This window comes from Sitodiplosis mosellana, unplaced genomic scaffold, assembly GCF_009176505.1.
Source record: "Sitodiplosis mosellana isolate CC-2019 unplaced genomic scaffold, AAFC_SMos_1.0 Smas_scaffold_6197, whole genome shotgun sequence".
In the NCBI taxonomy this organism is placed as follows: Eukaryota; Metazoa; Arthropoda; class Insecta; order Diptera; family Cecidomyiidae; genus Sitodiplosis; species Sitodiplosis mosellana.
The window spans coordinates 4600522-4621068 of NW_022601438.1; the positions used below are offsets into that span (position 1 = coordinate 4600522).

The following is a 20547-nucleotide window of genomic DNA, read 5'->3' on the forward strand; positions in this document are numbered from 1 at the left end:
AATGGAATTGAATTTATGATAGCTAGAGAAATGTACCATATTTTGCAGCACTCAACGAAAATTTGTTAATTTTTCAAGCGTGCAAATGATTTTCAGTTCATTTGCATCATCTAGTGGCTTATAATTGCCGATATTTGAACATTAGTTACACCATTTCTCAGTTTTCTATTCAGTTAAGTATGCTGTTTCCCAGTAAAAGTCATAGTAACTTGCGTAACTCATAGTGGCTTGCGATTTGGGAAATGGTCTCATTCCATGTGCAAGGGCTCGGCGTATTCAACTACAAACAATAAAACGTCTATTTATTAGCTTCCTACAAAGTAAAACAAAAGTAATGACCAAAAGTTTTTTCCAAGACCAATTCATTCATTAACTTGTTCATTTTCTTTATTGATCCATTTTACTCTTAAACATACAATCAATCATTGTGTGTCAGAGTATGTTTTTGTTTAATTCATCTTCATATCAAACGTCATAGTTGTCATGCAAAAAAAAAAAAATTCAATGTTTGCTCATTTGTCTGCCACTAGATTCTACATTTGTCATAGATTTGTGTGAGGCTATTAATCAGTGTGGTTGGTGCGAGGGAATCTATACTCTTATGTCACATGTACAATTATTCTCTTCGTTTTCTTTTCTTTTTATTTTGACATTAAAATATAAATTCGGAGGAGTTTCAACCAACACTTACTGAAATCGTCATTCGCATTTATCATTTCTTTAATAATAATTAACTGTTGTTGTTTGATTGTTTTTTTTTTTGAAATATTTAAACTGTTTTGTTTGTTGTTTTATAATACAGATTACAAGGAAGGTTTTGCAGATTTAGTTCGATGCCATTTGAAATGAAATGCCAACTAACGGTCCACACTGACACGATGAGTTGAGTTGTAGGTTTGTGTGTGAGTGTGTTTTTGTGAGTCAGTTGCCGTTAGCTCCATCATTATCATGATCGAAATGCATTTTACTTTCTGGATTTTTTTTTATTTGTCCCTAAACATGTTTAGCTGCACAGATGACAAATTGTGTGTTCAACATTGATTGGCATTCGAATCGGTTTGCGTTTCCACGCTGATTTTATTCGTTTCCTGGACCGTGACATTGGCATCGGCCTCGGTCTCGGCTCCGGCCTCCGCATTGTTATTGCTCAACGTTCCCGTGCCGTATTTTTGTGAAATTTGCAACAGTTCGCGCAGCCCCTGATTCTCAACTATCAATCGGCTGATATTTTCGCGGTCTTTCTTCAAATTCTGCTCAAAATCACTGTCATCAAGCGTTGCCGCCTTCTGCATAATCGCAATCATTTCTTGGATTTTTTCCTCTTGTCGCTGGATTATCTGTAAATTGAATGAACAATCCGAAATTAAAACAATTCGACCAATATGAAGGGAATGTCAACGTTTAAGAACATAATGTGATTCACGAGAGATTATGTCACAAACAGAGAAACAACTGTCGTTGTTGCTATCACTCACCAAGCTCTTTTCCGTTTCATCTTTGAATAATTCTTGAAAATTGAGTTTGGTATTGTTCAAGGCTAACTGTGTATGCTCACGATACTTTGACATAATATGTTCCAATGCACGTTGATGATCTTCCAGTGACACTCGCAACCGCATATTTTCCGTGTGCATTTCACGTAGCTGTGGATTTTCCTGGTTGATTTGATGTATCATCTGAGCATTGGATTTATCACGAGCTATGCTATTCAATAGATCCAAATCGTCTTTAAACTGAAACAGCCAAAGATGAATAATTGCCGCCCAAAATAAAATTAGTAAATACACACACGAGAAAAAAAACGTAATTTTTGATATTTGGTTAAAACGAGAGATGAGTTTTCAGCGAAATTGGCCTCTCTCACCTGTCGCATGGTTTCCAATTGATTGTTCACCTCTTCAGCTTCGGCCAAAATGCGATCAGCATCAGCTTCGCGACTTTTCAATCGCTGTGCCAATCGTTTGGCATTCACAATAATCGATTCAAGTGATGACGATGACATTTTCCTCTAATGTATTTACAACGAATGCACACAGCATACAAAGTAACGCGCATCAACCACACTTTGTCAGGCCCAGTAGCAATTCGTATATCGAAGAATCGAAGCGAAGAAAACGACAACAACCGTGCAATTGAACTGGTTTGTATGCGATCCCTTTTCTTGTTTTAGCGTTTATTGACTCTGATTTATAAACCAATTGCTGGTTTGCTTTGACGTAAATGCAATCCAAGTACAACACCGAAGTATTGCAACAAATACCAACAACAACAAACGGCCGATTGGTTGCTAGTTTTTTCTATTCCTTTTTTGCTTGGACAAAAAAACACCGAACAAACACACAGAATGCGTGGTGGGAATCAGCTGAAACGGTGCAATGTTTTTGTATGGCGCTGCACTTTCAATGGCAAATCCAATCAATTTCATATCAAACGCACAAAATAGACCGTAAATTTTTAATTCGTTGCTCCAACTTCGAAATCAATATTCTAAATTGTGCTTAAATATAAACCAACAGAAACAAATTAACACACATACACCACGCAATTGGGTTGGTAATGTTTATTTTCTCTTTCGTTTGCTCGTTTCTTGTCCTCTTTTGCACAATGTCGTGGAAATTGCCACCACACTTTGAAACCTTTTCGTTTCAACTATGTTGATGATGACTGTTGTTGTGCCCTTTTTTAACTCAGTTGTCTTGCAATAAAGTTTTTTTTTACTGTGTTGTTTCTTCTTCATTCGTGTGTTGTTTTCGAACTGAAAATAAATTTACGCTTTTGTATGTGCACCTCTCCTTTTTCTTCACGTTACTTGGTATCTAGTGCGATGGTTTCCGTGTTATGGAGTGTGCGAACGATGAATTTGCTAATGTGTTGGTGTAGTTGCGGTGTGTTTTTTTTGCTCTCGCTACATTCACTGAATTTGTTTTCATGTATTCACACCATGTAGCAATCGAAATCATTGGTAAAATGTCAAAATGAGAACTTTCGGTTCATTCTCATATGGAATTGGATCAGTTTATGTTGGACAATGGGATATTTTTTGCCCGTTTCTTTTCCATTTTTTCTCTTACTCGACTATCGGCAATACAGTTAAAAAAAATTGTTCGTCGATAGATTTACTTGTGTCAAAATATTACCGTTGCATATGCCATCCACGAATTTGATCTGGCGCATTGATTCGGAAACAAACTTCTGACTAATATTGCCCTGTAAATCCAATAAATTCATTCAAACGCTTATGACTGAATCATTTTTATGGTGAATTTTATCGCACACGGCCGGATTTTTGTAGACGACAATTGTTTCATTCGAACGACTTATATTCCAGCATTTTATATATTCAATGCAATCGATGTGAACTGCAAAAGCACACAGTTCACTGCATTATCGATACGTCACATTGAAATAAATAAAAAGTGTTGTGTTGATTAGCACTGGATCAGTATCAAATTGAAACTTTCAATGATTGTGACAGTGCATGTGTATTTGTGCATGGATATTCGCCTCTCAATTCGCTCTCGCATGCGATGTCAATTGTATGTGTGCTTCTTTCAAACTGGTACGATTTCATATAGGTTGTCACAAAACAAGATCAACGTGTTGTTTTGTGGTTTGACACAGACCAATTCAAAAAGGACAATATTCAGTTAAAATCCAAAATATTGAACAAAAAGTCCAAATCAGAACCAAAAATAAATTACCTTTGCATATAGGCCATTCTTAAATTGTTAAAGCTATTTACGAAAAATTCCATACAAATTCGATGATTTTTTTTGGCCTCGTTTGAATATAAGAGCAGAAGCACAATACATCACTGAAAATGATACAACTTTAAATTAAAAACAATTGACATCAAATAATATGTTGAATCAATTTCCTTCAGCCTGTTTCAGCCACAGGTTCGTATGAAAATAAAACGTGTACGTCTAGAATAAGGGTGGGCTTAAAAGATGAACTCCTGTTAGAAATTTATTCGATTTATTCTAATATATAAGGGTATAACGACCGGTATCGGGTGATCACTTCCACCGTTTGGAATCCGGATCGAAATAGCGACGAGCATTCAATGCCACCACAATTCACTGCATTATCGATATGTCATGTTTGAAACAATAAATAGTGTTGTGTTGAAGTGCTCGGATCACTTTCAAATGGTCCATGCATTTGTATTTGTGCATGGATTTTCGCCTCAATTCGCTCTCTCATTCGCATGCGGTGTCACTAGTATGTGTTTTTTTTAGACTGGTACGATTTCATATAGACGACAGTAAATAATACAATAAAAAGGAATATTATTTAAAAAACGCGACGAAAAATAGAATTTTGCGATAGAATTCGGTGAACAATCGTACATTTTATTAGAAATCGAACATTTTCCATAGAACATAATAAAAATTTGCGAAGAAAAGAACAAAGTGCGATTTTATTTTCGACCGGACGATAGTCACGAAGTTGAGTTTGGTTTTTTGTTTTTGTGTGTCAAAGAGCTCTAATTGTTCGCATCATCATTCATCAGTCGCCAAAATTCGACTTGATGTGAATTGATCAGTTGCAAAAACAAAGCAAGAGACCAGAGAAAGAGAGTGAGATAAACAAGGAAAGCAAAGAGAGAAACAAAACAGAGATAGAAACAGTGAAACAAAATAATAATAACAACAACAACAACAACAACAACAACAACAACAACAGCCAAAAGATAGAATCAAAATCAAAGACATTGCGCTAGAGTGCAAGAATATTTTACGCGGAAACGCATTCGTGTGTGAAAAATTGGTATTCGGTGTAAATTTGATGTGATGTGATTTTGGTGTTGATTGATTCGGTTGAAACGCGCATTGTTGTTATTGCTCTCGTTTGTATCGCTATTTTTCGGAGCATTGAAAATAAATATATACATGTATGTATCATAGAAGCAAGCAAGTGAAAAAATAAAACACACAACAGCAAACACACATCGATGTGTAGATGATTTTGTGGCTCTGATCTCGTTTAGTTCGTTCATTCGTTTGCTCGCTATATATACACATACTACACACAACACCATTACTCATCGCCATTGGACATCGCCGTCGTTTCTTCGCTCTGCCTTTTGATCATATTTTCACGTACGTGCAACTATTTGAACCGAAAAAAGCGACACACAAGCTCTCTTCGAGGGAAAAAAAAACACACACACATATTCTATGTACACGCAAGACAAGGACAAGAACAGAGAGGAATAGGCAAAACTAGAGAGAGCGCCACTTCGTGAGCAAACGAGATAGAGCAATCAGAAAGTAAAAGAAAAACATAGAAGTGGAATAAATAGCAACAACAGTGAAAACTGAGCTGAGAGAAGAAGCAAAGCAAAGAAGCAGCAGCAGCAGCAGCAACAGCAAGAAAGCAAGCAAAAAAAATAATAACGAAGATACGGTGTATGCGTATTGGTGCGAGCACACATTTGTGTACATGGCCTTCCCTATGACATTTGTTTTGAGGTGCATATTATCACATTCATAATTCTAAAATTCAGTTATTTTTTTTTTGTCTTTCCACTTCGGGAAAAACGTTGTTGATTTTTGTTTTGGTTGCTTTTCTCTGGTGTGCTACACGGTGAAATTTGGTGCAAGTGTGTGGAAATTACGTGACATTTGATGCAATCAAATGCGAATTTGTGGTTCAAGTTGATCGAATCAATAACAAATGAAAACGCCGCCAAATCAATTGAGCTTTTGAGGTGGACCACATTGGGAACCTACTCTCATCCGTCAATCAGAGATTAACCTGTTCGTTGGTGGTTTTTTATTCACACATAAAACGAACGTTTCGACGGTTTTTGTTTCATTCTTCGTTCGGTTTTTAAAACAGAGGAAAAAACAGAATATATTTGACAGGAGAAATTGCAGGGAAATTTTCTCGTATGCAAAAATGTAATCAAACTGGCAACAACACGCTGCCACAGTAAGCTAACAGTGCATGTATGTTGCGTGTGTATATGTGTGTTTGAATGTGTTTGTGTGCATGTTTGTGTGTGAGTGCGTATATGTTCATGAGCATTGACAGTATAAGTCGCTCAAATACAACTACATCAACAACAACAAAAAAATCATCCAAATACGTGTGTTTGTAGTACGCGCGAGCGAAAAACTTTTTTTTGTATAATCTTTTTTTCGGTAAAAAAAACCTCCATACTCTAATTAAAAAGAAAAGAACGAAACAATTCATTAAAATCAAGTGCAACCAAATGTTCGATTAAAAGAAACCACCGAAGAAAAAATTAACAAATCAAACACAAAAACACTTGGCGAGGCGTATACACAATCGACGAATTTATCGTCGAAATAAGAACAGTACTCGACAAGCACAGACAAAAGGAAATTATGTGGTGATTTTTGTAGAGGTGCGTGCTAAAGAATTTGAACTTTTTTCTTCTTCTCACTTTGATGTCGAACAACAGAGAAATGAGTGATGGCAAACACAACATAAAACAAATTTCTCATTAGCAAATCCGCGATGTTTCGAAACGGCGATTCATTGAGAACGAACAGAAAAAATGCCATTGAAACGAAAATGTGGGTTTAATATGAACGAACCGTGCGATAAATTTTTAACCAATTTTTGATAGATATGCAATTGGTGTTATGCATGCAGAATGATGAGACTGACCGTCTCGGTGTGGATTTTTATGCTTCTGTTATTTTTCCAAATTTCAAAGAATAAACATCAAATTCTCCAGTGTGAACAATCAACATAGATGATTGTGGTGTTTGTTTCCCTGAAATTGTGGCGTTCAGTGGCACTTGAATTTCCATGAAAGTCAAAGTAGTCAGCAAACGGCCGCCACAAAATGGCCCAAGATGATATAAAAACGATCTAGGCTTTTTTCGATTGGTATTGACAAACATTGACATTTGGAGCACCAATGTTGATTGTGAACAGTTCTGAAAATGGATTATTGCTATGCCATCAGTTCAATGCTGATTTCGAGAGGAACATATTTTTTGAGACGAAAAAAAAAATTAGTGATTTGATGAAACGTTTTGGATTGAAACAAAAAACAGATCATTTTGTTCTTGAAACGACGATACAAACCTAGATGCTGGCGGCTTTAAAAGGGATGATCGAAAATTCCATTGCAACAATTTCTAGGTCATTTCATTCGCATCGATTCGACTGTTGCACCAAATATCATTTGTCTAAACTGTGTGGTCTAGTTCCTTATCACGTATCGTATGTGATAAGAACATACACTTTCTATTGTGTCCTTTTTTCGGTTTTTCTATTTACAATTTTTTTTGTGCAATAAACTAATCAAATGGCACATTGTTTTTTTTTTTCTGCAGGTGAATTCGGGTCCTGGCCAAAGTGAGCTGGGATTTTGAATTTGAATGACGACCAAAATAACACAATTGGTGTTGCTCTTTTCTGTTTTATCACGATGCAAAGTTTGGAATTGTCATGTCAGGAATCAGATGTAGGTGTTTGATTTTCTTCATCCCTATCTCTTTATCTTAGTTGGTTGAAATTTGCCTTTTTCCCAATCACGTTTATTATTGACATATCATTTCTTTCTCTATTCCAATTCGACATTTCAGTTTAAGTTAAACGATGCACTTAACAAAATAAAAGGACATCGTACAAGCACTGCGACCGAAACCACTACGACATTAACCACACGGTAAGTGCTGATTATCTTAATAATTCATATGTGAGCAATATTTATTTCATTTTCAGATTACCATCAAATACACAACACCAAAACCGTCATCCGACATTTAATAGTATTCAACATGTGCAAAATGTACATAATTCTTCATCAAACGAATCGAATTCAACGATGACGACACATTCTACTTCAGCGGCTACAATCACATCGCATAGCCGAACCAATAACAATAGGTAAGAATTTTGGCGGCCCATGCCAGCAATATTTGCTAAATGGATGATTTTTTGTTTCACAGTACTGATCGATTGTCGGCTTCAAAGCAAACATCACCATCAACAGCATCGTCTTCGACACACGATGGAGGAGGAGGAGGAGGTGGTGGTGTTGGAGGGAACGGTACCGATGGTATTACAAATTTGACGTCGGAAAAACAGGTACTTACCTCTGCTTAGCCAGCACAGTCTATTACAAGAATTTGATTGTCGTCATTGGATAAAATTCAATCGATGAGAGAGAGAGAGAGAGCCCATGATGATCATTTTCCTAATAATTTATCGCAATATTTTCCATAAAACGTACATTTACTATCATATATCATTCTAATTGCTTATGCCTGTTTAATTTGCAGTCTCCGTCAAACACATCGATGTCCGGGAGCACATCAGATTCTTCATTTTTTGATATTCACGAAAAACTTAGGGAATTGTATGTATATTTATATCTTAAAGATATTCAGGATACGCAGGTAGACAATAGGGTGAGTGATCATTGGAATATTTTAATAGTTTACGGCTAATTAAGCTGAAGAAATGTGTTGAATGGAATCAGAACCAGATTGAGCTATTCATTGACTTGATTTCAACTCATTCACATCACTAGAAAGGATGGATTATGCAATTGACGTTTGTCAAAGTGCAAATTTCATACTGAAATGAACGATTCGACAATATTTTCGATTGCAATCACCTGATTCAACAAGATTCGTATTTTTAATTTGTTTTCTGTTTGTAACTTCATTCTTGATGTTCATTGAATATGAAGAAATCGAATGAATTGCAAACAAGATCATGGGCGAATGTGCCTTGTTTTATGCAAACATTTCGGTTTTTATCGATTGTTCGTGACACATTTTCATTTGATATCATTCTCGTGTTGTTTCTCCTTCTTTTTCTTGTAGATTAAATTAAAAAGTCGATCATTCGTCTTGGAAACGCTGGTAGCAAGAGAAAACCTTAACACTGTCATATTAAATTTGTATCCCGGTAACAAAGGATATTCGCTAGCATTTCGGCAAGAATATCTGCCACAAAACAAAAAATACGATGGACTACATAGTATATTCAATCGGAGTGTAAGTAAATGCATCGAATCTTGTGGGAGATTCAAAGAAACTACGATTACATTTAATGACTACTTTAAACGTGGACATGATCAATAATTGATGATTTTTCTTCCTTCTTGCCTCTCTCTCTCTTTCTGTTTCCTAATCGGGATTTCTCATTTTTAGTTAACGAAGAGTCAATTATGTGGTGCTACCGAATTGAATAGTGTGAATTGTGTTCGGCAAGAGAAAGAGGAACATTTATTGGAAACGGTTCGTTGGCCATACGAGAACGGCGATCTCTTGGAATCGGTGAATAACGAAGAATTGCCGATTCTGTATATGAAACTGCTACTGTCATATGCACCAAACGCATTCTATTCGGGCTGTGTAATTGTTGAAGTGCGTGATTATCGTCAATCGTTTCCAATATCTGCATGCTGTGATAATTATTATGTTCTATTAAAACCCACCACACAAACGCTTCTGGCTGATGTCAAAGTGCTTTCAAATGAAGAGGATTTTACGCACGAAGATCGTGTTGCACTGGAAAGTAATATGGTATTGGCAACGGCCGCACCACTATGCTTGGATCCAAGCCCGAAAGTGGCACGAAAAGCATTTTACAGTCAACACAAACGTCAAATGTGGAACACATTTGCGATACGACGTCAAATGCGGAAATTCTCTCAGGTGGCCATCAATCGTAAACGAAAAACGGATCAATTTACGCATACGCAGGGTCTGGATCTAAGCGATTATTTGTTCCGGGCAAGGCAACGACCCCGTCATTTGCTATCCCAATCGTTTGATAGTTCGATCGGTTCGACGTGGAAAATACCACGTAAAGCTTCAGACGTTATGAAACCAATACGCACACCAAATCTTGACTTACCAACCACACTGAAGCCTCCATCCAGCGTGAATGTCGAACAGCTGGCTAGAGCTTATGACAAACCCAGAGAGACAAAAGACTGTATGCCAATACTTATCGAGGAGTATATTTTGGAAACGGATCGTGGCCACAATCGGGTGTACCACATTAAATTATCGATCTATCAAAGGCCAACCAATTCCGAATATTTGGGCGAATTATACGTTGATCGCGACTATCAAAAGAATTCACGCAACGGCGAAGCGTGCCAATTTTCACTCGGCACCCGCGCCCATGCCAACCGATACATACAGCAATTTACGGAGATTTTCACCGAAGAAGGACGCAAATCAGTCAAAATTACACACATTGTTCCTGGACACGCGCCAAAGGTTTCTTATACTACAGGCATGGTAGAAAGTCTGCCGCTACCAACGCAACAGAAGGGACAACAGCCACCAACACAACAACAACCATCGTTAGCGGCGGTGGCCTCATCGTCGTCGCAACAACAACAACAGCAAACTAGTACAACCAATTCACAAAGTCAACCGCAGACCACAGCACCACAATCGCAAATCAACAGCCAACAAAAGGTACACATATACATACGTTCAGTTGATTTCATATTCATGCGCCCAAAATCTGTTCTGGCTGCATTCATTTGCTGGACATTATGCTAACATTACACACAATTTTAGGTCGCAATCACATTGAAATCACCCACAACAACACATGGCATTCCTGTTGCCTCTGAGGTACCGGGACTACCAGGATCATCGCAAAATCAACCAACACACCTGAAAATTGCAAATGGCTCAGTTGTTGTTGTACAAGAGCAATCCAGTGGCAATATTTCTCGTAAGCATTTTGTTGTTGTTTTTTTCATATTAAAATGGCTTCAACTCCAATTCGGACGTATTATGCTTCCTCATAATGTGATTATTCATGACATTTTTTCTCTCTTCATATTTCCAGTAGGTGTTGCCACGATTACATCACAGCAGGCGCAGAATCAAACCAATTCACCTTCGCAGCAAGGAATCGTAACGAACAATCTACCATTATTGGTAAGCAATCACGTTTTAACTTCACTTTTCTTCCCTCTTTTCGGCTCAGCTTTGAAAAGTTCAGATCGAATGAGCGCTTTCTGAAGAGTTTGTTGAAGGATTAATTGATCCTTTGGCAAATAACGAAGACAAAAAAAAACCATGGCATTGCTGATGAAATGGCTGAAATGAGAAAATGAAAATAATAATGAATTAATCTTTTGATAGGCGCAGATATCTAATAAAACAGCTCCACAAACCTTAACTACTGCGTCTGGTAGTTCAAATGATATAAACACATTGATGACTAGCATAATCCAATCACCGACACATTCACTACAAAATCAAGCAGGTAAATGGCGAACATCCGAAATTGAAACCACATCACACAACGAAAATGGCATCAATTCATAGAAAATATTAATAATAATTTGTATTTTACAGGAACGACACCAACCCATAAATCAAATAGTAATGCAGCTATAATAAGTCTATTGAATAGTGCTCCGGCTGCGATGACAAGTTCGGCCGTTGTAAACACTTTGAATACACCATCGAATTCGCCGGTAACCATTCCAATTCAGCGACTTATCGCAACGCATACAACAAATAATACGGATAATTTACAACAATCGCAACAGGTACCAATCAATTCAAGTCAATTTCACCACTGAATGCTTATTATTATTTCTATTATAATTTCTGTTGTCGTTTGTGTATATCTTTCTTTTGTTCCATTGAAACTAATGTGCGTTTCTTTTCAAAACAGGCCATAAAGTGAATATATTTATTATAGAGAAAAGCCAAGTTTTGTATTTACCTCCTCTTCCTCACACTAAAAAAAAACACAGACTCAGAAAACAAATGAATATGAAATCAGTGATCTACTCTATTTAGTCTAAAGATGAAAATGTGCGTTTACTGTATTTTTCTTGTAAACAGGCGCAAACACAAACAGTGCTATTGAATCAGGATCAACAAGCGAATGTTCGTGTAACAATGTCTGCATTAGCTAGTCAATTAGCTTCACCACCAGCACTAATGTCCAGTTCACCCATAAATCCATCGACTTTTAATTTTGCCCAATTGAAATCGCATCAAGTGCAACAAGTATCCGCACAACCGCAACAACAATTGTTGATGAATAACAACAATAAAATTCGCCGAGATTCGTTAGCAGCACCGTCGCCGGGCAGTGATTCAAATGCATCAAGTGCATCATCGTCCAATTTAGGTAATTTTTCAATAACACCCGGATTTCCGTTCATCGGTTCGGCATCACCAACCACATCGATCATCAGCAATGAATGCAGCTCCGGTTCCATCGAACGTGTTCCAAGCGCTGACAAAAGCTTCCTTGAAGTATCAATGTAAGTGTCTTCGTGTTGTAATTTCGCATCTCGTGTGTGTACGCACAAAATCTTTTTTTCCAATAGTATGCGGTTTTAGAAGAATGAACAATCAAACTAATAAGGCAACCATACCCCCTCCCTCCAACAAAAAAAAACACACACACATACTCACAACAATCAAATTAGGTGCGGCCCATCTTCACTGTCGTCCGGATCATCGTTTATGACACCATCACCGAAAAACAATGTCACAGCAATCGCTTCACCATTGTCAAGTCCAACGCATCAGCAACAACAGCAACAGCAGGTCGATTCACCATCATCCGTCAGTTCAACGTCCGCATTTCAAATACGCAAACAAAACATTGTCACCGCCACTTCCAACGATGCAACCAATCAAAATCAAAGCAATCAATCCGTCGCCCAAACGACCACTCTCAATCTGCACGGCATCAATTTCAGCAGCCTCCAAGGTGCCATGGCCACATTTCCGGGCCTACAAAATGTGCAGGTACAATTCAAAATGCGTTTTTCAATCGGCTTTTTTTGGCCCAACAGAATGAATATCCCATTTGTTCCAACATAAATCAATTCATTAATGGTCAATTTCTGTCTCTCTCTTTCTTTCTCCAATTTCAAGGTTCAAATTCCTGGACTCGCCCAACCGATTTCACTGTCACTAACCGGAGCAACGGGCAACACTGTAGCTTCGGCTAGTCCACATCAACTTGGTAAGCTTTGTTCGCGGTAAAAATAACTTTTCATTCCATTTTACACACAACATGCGAGAAATCAGCGAGTAAATGTCATCATTCATTTGTTTTATATTTGATTATTATCATCGAATTTGTATCTTTGTAGAATACATGGTTTTTCTCTTAGTTTCAAGATTTTTTTCTCAATCAATTCTTGTAATATGTTGTATTAGAATCAATGCCAGTTTCATTGGGACAAACCACACAGACTGTCGTCTTGACAACTGCTAGCCAACAAGGACAAGGATCCGTACTTTCACTGCCAATAGGTATATAGTCAAATTCATCTCTCTCAATTGCCGCGTGTAAATTCCGTCAATTTCCTCAATCATTTTGTCATACATAATTTGTGTTTGTCTCTCTTCTGTGATTCATAGCCCAACTCGTAGCCGCGTCCAATGTTAAGAATTTGAGTCCGCAGCAATTACGTAATGTCAATGTAAATTTAGGCGCAACGCAAACGAATCAACCGCAACAAACGCATCCGCATATGCAACAACAGCGGCCAAGAAGTGTACCAACGATCGCAACATCAACGATAAATGCAAAGCAACTGGCCGCACGTGGTTTGATTACATCACAACGAAATATAGCGGTCGCACCAAATACAGCCCAAATGAAAATTACCACCCCAATCACAAGTAAAAACAAATGATTTTTTTTGAAAAAAAAAAAAAAATTATTGACCAATCTAATCTAAATTGAATTATACACTGCCAAAATATGCTAAACGCAAATGCGCGCTATGGCAATGAATCGCAATTTCAATGCGATAAAAAACAAAAATAAATTACACCATTAACAAGCATTAACAAAATGTCATCAATCGATAGCATGTGGATATTGAAAAGCAAATCAGAAGCGAAGATTGTAAATCGAACAAAAAAAAACCATAAAATGATTTAAAAGCCAAAACGTCCAAAAATTTTCTCAATGCTATGAATTGAGCTGAAGAAAATGGAATTTTGTAGTCGATAGAAATTGAAATAAAAAAAAAAACACACACATATACATACCGATACACAAACATTTATTTTGTACCATAATCAAACTGGCATCAAAAGAGACTACGTGCTATCGATGTGAAATGATCGATGATAACTTGGGTACTATCACATTCTTTTGTTAACACCCTTCCTTATTGTATATAGTCATTAATAAAAAAAATAGAAAAAAAAACAATAGAACAACTGAATCAATCAGATCACACAATTGACATAAAAACACACACCCACACACACCAACACATAATGAAATAAAAACAAAAACAAACTGAAAAACAAATCATGATTAATCCATTGATCGTGTTTCCAATCATACACAGTGGCCTCTGTACCGCATGCAACGGCATCAACTTTGGGCGCTGTTAATAACAACCCAATGCTGGTACAGCTGCAACTGCAGAAACACCATCAGACCCAGCAATTTCACCATCAGAATCAGCATCAGTAGCGGATACATGTGGATATTTGAATGACAACGGCAACCAAGATCGAAGTTGATTCGCCGGTGCCTCTTCATCAACAAATGCAGGCATATCCGCCACTCATTCCAACACATCCAGATTGCATCACTGAGCCAATGCTACACGCCAAAATGGAATGTCTTGCAAAGGGGGCGGAAGCGTTTATGCAATGTCGTTCATTACAAGTGTTTATGCGCTCGGATTTCAAAGTCGTTTGACTGATTTCGACTAGCTGCGTGCGCGTTACCGCTTGCTTTATCTCTTTAACGCAGTGTGCCTACTCTCTACGTACAATTCAACGTGTGGCAAATGATACTCATTTCGAAGGAATGCAATTCCGACTGGAAAACCATTACAGCCATGAACAAATGACAAAACAACACTAAAATCGAATGTATTCAATCAGTATAAATGCAGCCGATTGTTCAAGGGCGAAACACGAACAGTGTCTGTTTGTTAATTTATCGGATTGAAGCGCTTAAATTTTATTTTCAATAAAGAAACAAAAACAGAATATGTATGTATACTGATTAATGCAAAACAAAACAAACACAGTCCGAATTGTATCGGGTATAAAATTTAAAAGAAAAATCATACCGTTTACTCACTCACCTTGTGATTATATTCAGCCCGTTCTTCATTTCGATAACAAAACACAAGTTAAACGAAAAGGGAAAAAAGAACGAAAATCAAATAAATTTGATGTTGTATCAGTATCAGCATATAACTAAAATGCCGTTAATACAAGCAAACATGTGTATATACAAGAAAAAGATGGAAAAAGAAATTAAATAAATAAATGAATTAGAATAATAAATTTGTTACAATTCGAATTGAATTTGATGTGAGCAAAAAATAGAATATTCGAAGCGAAAGAGAAAAAAAAACACACGAAATACACCTTAGTGAAGAGCAAAATAGATGTGAGTTCAAAAGCGCCCGAATTTTATTGAAGTGATATAGATGAAACAAAATCATAAAGCAGAAAATGAACTAATAATACGATTCCGGCTAGCAACACAGCAACGCAAGGACTTGAACATACTGAAATTAATTTAATTTAATTTAACAAACAACAAATGATTAACAATTTTAAGTTACTTTCGGATCGAAAGTAGGAAAGCAAACAAACAGATGTCGTGCGTAATTTAAAATTGAATGAAAGGAAAGTATGAAAGAAAATGAGCAAATTTAACCGCGAACCGACAGACACACAAACAAACAATATTCTATATTATTATTACTTACATTATAGATTAAATTCATTTTTAAATCGATAACTGATAATGAACATATAAGAAAAAGCATTAAGGCAATGATTCAACCTAAAGAGGATGAAAAAAAGTGAGCCGGATGGTTTGGTTTTGTCAGATGAACAATCATTAAATATTCAGCTTCGACGACTGCATCTGACCAAATCCAACCGCCCCGATCACTTCCAATGAAAAAAAAGGAATAAATTGTACAAAATGAACAAATACATTGAGAAAAAAACAACAACAACAACAACCAAATACTGAGCTTGATTTTATTGTACTTTTTTCGGTTATTGATCATTTTTGTCTGAGCATTTCATGGATATAAATGGTAAGTACGAACATTCTGTATCAAATAGCTACAGCAACAGCTAACATCATTTATTCCATCACAGGGTCATCAAATATTCTGATTAGATAAATCTTCATTTTCATGTTAAATTCCAAGCATAATCCAATTAAAATTCATAAAAAATTGTTTGACAAATAGTAAGATTAGATGATATTCTTCTAATGTCACATAATGAGCGCAGAAGCAAAAAAGAAAATCTAATGAGACAAGACAAATCAGAAGACAAATTGACTTGCACACATGGCTAATGAGTTCAATGCATTCAGGAAAATTTTATTTATTATGAAAGTATTATAAATTTACACGCGAATAGAAGATTAAAAATGATTGCTCAAAATCTTTGCGAATGACTCGAACTGATCTCGGTAAATAGTAGTTTCAGAAAGGAAAAAATGCATGATGAAGCTAATTGCATTTGTGATCACTTTCTATGTTTTTTTTCTTTTCCGATCAAAGAAGTTGCAGGGAGTTAGATTGAAAAAAGCTAGTACTTAGAGTCGAACTGAAATGAAAACAGGGGAAATTCTTAACAATATGAAACATATTTGACTAATGCACTATTTATGATTTTCGAAGGAAACAAGTTACTCCATGTAAAGAATTTTTTCTCACTAATTGATCATTAATTTCTCGAAAATGATCAAAAGTAAGAAAATGTCGTCTAAAAATCTATCGTTGACAACGAAAAGAGAGCAAATTTACAGGTATGTATGGTCCATACGTTCATATGTTTATACATAACTTATATATATATCATATAAGATGTTAGAAGCAAACCGTTGCGTATCACATCCACAGATAACTACCTAAAAAATTCATATACGATTGCAAAAATGAAAAATTCAAATCAAGTTGGCATATGCAAACCGAATTGAAATTCAATGCAATCGATTAATTTTAAGCAACCAACTATTGATATCATTGAATTTGAAATGGTGTTTTTAGCGGTTCACATTGAAAATCGACCTAATATTTCTCATTTACATTTTACATTGGATCATTGTCATAATAATATTTTCACTTTCGTTGTAAACTCTTTGCCTTTTGATTGAATTCCATAGATAAAATGGCGGAAGCAACCGATTCAAAGGCAAAGAACCGTTGTGCGGTGTTTGAAACCTGATCAAAGGTTTTCACTGAAATAGAAAAAATATCGAAATAAAATTTCTTTTCAAAATGTATTACACGATTTTTAGATGGTATCTCATTTACTCCTGAAAATAGGCACCCATTGAAGTTCAATCAAATACATAATTTGAGTTTAAATAGAAAGATTCTTTAATTCTGAAAATCGGCCAAAAAAGCCTTAGGAAAACCCAGAAAGTTGAAAACATTCCTGCTCCAAAAACAGTACTGGAATAAAAAAAAATTCAAAGCTGAAACCCTGAATGGAGAAAAAAAACTAGAAGCTAAACAACTCAAGCAGCCAGTACTACATATTCATCAAAATCCCAAAGCCAGCTGCATTTGGATGTAACTGATTAGAGTCTATAATTTGGGAATAAAAAATTGGTATGTTCTTGTTCATTTTAATTATAGAGTGGCTGAGAATTCATCACAAGTTACGCATACAAAATAGAATATTGACTCGGCAGTGGGCACACCAGCTACGCACAATAGTGTTTTACTTTGCCTTATTAGCCAACTATGTATCGAAGTGTGCTATTTGCTCTCACGAAAATTTTTGTACCATCTGCAACATTTCGTTTTGCGATATATTTAGATGCGATCAATTTAAGAGACGATGAATTGAGTGAACATAATAAAAATTGATGAGCTCCTTCAATTTGAGACATATGTTGCTTTATAATCGTGCATTATATGTGCATGTGTGAAAATCGAAAATCAAACACCTTAAATGAATTGTTCCAAGTGGACAGTTCCAATAATTGTTCAATTGACCACCTGTTGGATTTTATGTGCTGCGGGCATACAGTGGGGGGCATATATACAGTGTCAGCTTTACATTGGATAGTCCTGTGGTTTGCTACGTAATGATAAATTATTGGCAAACTACGACGCTAGTGTTCATACTTATTTATCTGAAAACCCCCTGTTTGTGTGCTAATTGCAATTGACGTAAGTTGCGATCTTCCGCCTTCCACTTCAAAGGTTATAATTAAACATATGTACTTATCTTTTCAAAAGTAATGCAAAATGGCGATATCAATTAGATCAACCGGAGATTTTGTTTATGAAACTTCCAGATGTTGAAAGAATTTCAAACCTTTTCGTCCTTTTTGACAGATGTACTAAATTGAATGTTTTCTGTTTCGCCCTCTGGTTGGTGATACATACTAATATCTTCTCGCACGGTTCTTATATATTTATTGTTCATCCAATTTTATACAAAATCACTTTTTCATTCATAAATCCAATTTAGAAAAGAAAATCACAGTTATTTCGACTTTTTGCATGCAAAATGCCTAAAACATAAGAGTGAAAAAATTGTCATCATCAAGTTTAAAACACGGCACGACCAATTTCAAGTGTTGCAACTACAACGTTACATGACATTAAAAGGGTCACCGCATTCAATCAGACATAGTTCATATGATTATTTCGCACACAAATTCTACCGACATGGGGTAAGGTGATGTGAGATCGCAAACAGCGATACAAAGGGTCGTGAACAGCAATTTCCACATGACTTTAGCCTGACGCCAAACCATATTTTGTTTTATTTTATGATAAGAGTAGAATACTGGCCTGGTATCAGCATCGTCCGTACGTTACACTCTTTCTTGTATTTCTTTATTGATATAGCCATGTTTGAAATGCACTTAGGGTCCAATTTTATTTTAAAATTTTCACATTCCGATTTTGGAGTATTTTTATATCGATCGTAAAAATTGTGCTTGTAGCCCTTCTTCGGCCAATGTGTGTAGTGTAATGCGAGTAAGGTACACCACAGGCCATAAGTTTGGACACCCCTATGAAACGTTTGTTTCTACGCTTTTTGAACATTTTCACTTGAAATTTAGTATTGGATATGAAAATATATCGAAATTCTGACCGAATGGATGATTTGGAAGATAATATTTGGCCGGCCTATGGCCATCTTTTGGCCTTTGAGCTGTGGGAGCCAAAATCGAAGTCTTAAACGGGCCATCGGATTAAAAAGTTAATTACGCCATTGGAAAGGTCTTGAAAAGTAGATGTGATTTTTGGTATTAAACATCAAAATCGGCCGGCATTCGGCCAAGATATGGCCGTTTGTAATTTTTGGCCGAAATCTTCAATCAGCCATATCTTGGCCAAAAGCTGGCCGATTTTGATGTTTAATACCAAAAATGATACGTTCTCTCTGAGACCTTTCCAACGACGTATAGCATGTTGAAATTGGACAAGCGGTTTGAAATTTGAAAATTTTGGGCCAAATTCATTCATAGGGGTATCCAAACTTATGGCCTGTGGTGTATATAATGATGTTTCATATGAATTGTTGATTTTGATTGATTGGTGTGATTGTGCCAAACACTATTTTTTGATTGAAGCACTTTTTTTATGTCATCTTCCACTCCCACCAGCATAAAGTTTGGCACATCACATGTCGATAAAAAGTGCTTTGTTTGTCACTATTGTATGGATGGTTGGCTATTTTGTGTCGTAAAACGTTTACAATGATTATATATTGAACTGTTCAGCGCGTCAAGTGCGGGGTCAATGTCGTCATCACCGATGAATCGACTCAAGTGGCTGCGGTAGAAGAATACGCGAAGATGTATATGTGTGCGAAGTGATACAAGAGTCACATGATCTTCAAAATTCATCCAAAGTGAAAAGTTGTCCATTTGACTATTACAGAGGAGCTGGGATCGGAGCACTGGCTGGAGTGCAAAACACAGAGATGGTTGCCGATAAATTACGCGAAAACAAACACAAATGCATAAATGCTCATGTTATTTGAATAAACATATATTTTGACGGAGGAGAAAAACAACATTTATTGTCACCACTTATTTCTTTCACTCTCTCTTTCCAAAGACCACTTCGCACTACTTTCGGTGCGAATTCATCCTAATAAAATATTTTTGGAGCTATGCTTGGTATACCAATGCTATAGATTACCCGACAATAATATTTTATCAATAATAACCCAAGTGCGAATGCTACGTCTGTTAAAAGACGTGAGAAAGGCTTGAATGCGTGGCTCACGTATTCACGCCTTTCTCACGTCTTTTATATAATTACCACACGAAAGACGTACGTCTTCTGTGCAGTGATAAATGGTATAGCTGAAATTTCCCTCACGCCATTCTCGCGTATTCTGTATACCATTGCACAGAAGATGCACGTCTTTCAGAGAACCAATGCTGACAGTTCGACCCTGCTCTTCCATATTGTGCTTGACAAATAGAATGATGCGAAGAAAAATGCGCGCCGAAGCACATTGGACCCATAACGCAGTTGCTCGGTCACAATATCGGAGCAGAAGTCACGAATTTAAGCGATACTCATAGTATAAGCCTTATACA

At 36.5% G+C, this 20547-nt stretch overlaps 2 protein-coding genes across 10 annotated transcripts; one reads left to right on the top strand and one right to left on the bottom strand.

Moving 5' to 3' along the window:
* Nucleotides 1-442: 442 nt before the first annotated feature.
* On the bottom strand, nucleotides 443-4034 carry LOC129577182 (FGFR1 oncogene partner 2 homolog). Of its 2 annotated transcripts, XM_055463790.1 has the most exons (4): nucleotides 3702-4034; nucleotides 1865-3556; nucleotides 1476-1733; nucleotides 443-1337 (listed from the first exon to the last, which is right to left on the bottom strand). In XM_055463790.1, the coding sequence occupies exons 2-4, from the start codon at nucleotides 2000-2002 to the stop codon at nucleotides 1032-1034; spliced, it is 702 nt and encodes a 233-aa protein (XP_055319765.1). In that variant the 5' UTR covers nucleotides 2003-3556; nucleotides 3702-4034; the 3' UTR covers nucleotides 443-1031. The 2 variants fall into 2 exon arrangements, with proteins under 2 accessions (XP_055319765.1, XP_055319766.1); XM_055463791.1 differs by lacking the exon at nucleotides 3702-4034 and having other exon boundaries at nucleotides 1895-3378.
* LOC129577181 (transcription factor SPT20 homolog) lies at nucleotides 3579-15278 on the top strand. Of its 8 annotated transcripts, none has more exons than XM_055463783.1 (18): nucleotides 3579-3899; nucleotides 7323-7453; nucleotides 7575-7657; nucleotides 7714-7878; nucleotides 7941-8079; nucleotides 8274-8402; nucleotides 8823-8996; nucleotides 9153-10436; nucleotides 10542-10701; nucleotides 10819-10910; nucleotides 11118-11241; nucleotides 11334-11530; nucleotides 11832-12259; nucleotides 12428-12752; nucleotides 12882-12972; nucleotides 13170-13265; nucleotides 13374-13637; nucleotides 14321-15278. In XM_055463783.1, the coding sequence occupies exons 2-18, from the start codon at nucleotides 7418-7420 to the stop codon at nucleotides 14446-14448; spliced, it is 3915 nt and encodes a 1304-aa protein (XP_055319758.1). In that variant the 5' UTR covers nucleotides 3579-3899; nucleotides 7323-7417; the 3' UTR covers nucleotides 14449-15278. The 8 variants fall into 8 exon arrangements, with proteins under 8 accessions (XP_055319758.1, XP_055319763.1, XP_055319757.1 ...); XM_055463788.1 differs by having other exon boundaries at nucleotides 3598-3899; nucleotides 10822-10910; XM_055463782.1 differs by having other exon boundaries at nucleotides 3870-5477.
* Nucleotides 15279-20547: the final 5269 nt, after the last annotated feature.

Bases quoted from the DNA above. Each gene is read 5' to 3' on its own strand.
- LOC129577181 (XM_055463783.1), top strand. From the start codon at position 7,418: ATGCAAAGTTTGGAATTGTCATGTCAGGAATCAGAT. The intron at 11,242-11,333 runs GTAAATGGCGAA...TGTATTTTACAG, and splicing joins TTCACTACAAAATCAAGCAG to GAACGACACCAACCCATAAA. The intron at 13,266-13,373 runs GTATATAGTCAA...TGTGATTCATAG, and splicing joins CGTACTTTCACTGCCAATAG to CCCAACTCGTAGCCGCGTCC.
- LOC129577182 (XM_055463790.1), bottom strand. From the start codon at position 2,002: ATGTCATCGTCATCACTTGAATCGATTATTGTGAATGCCAAACGATTG. The intron at 1,734-1,864 runs GTGAGAGAGGCC...TGGCTGTTTCAG, and splicing joins AATTGGAAACCATGCGACAG to TTTAAAGACGATTTGGATCT. The intron at 1,338-1,475 runs GTGAGTGATAGC...TTCAATTTACAG, and splicing joins ATGAAACGGAAAAGAGCTTG to ATAATCCAGCGACAAGAGGA.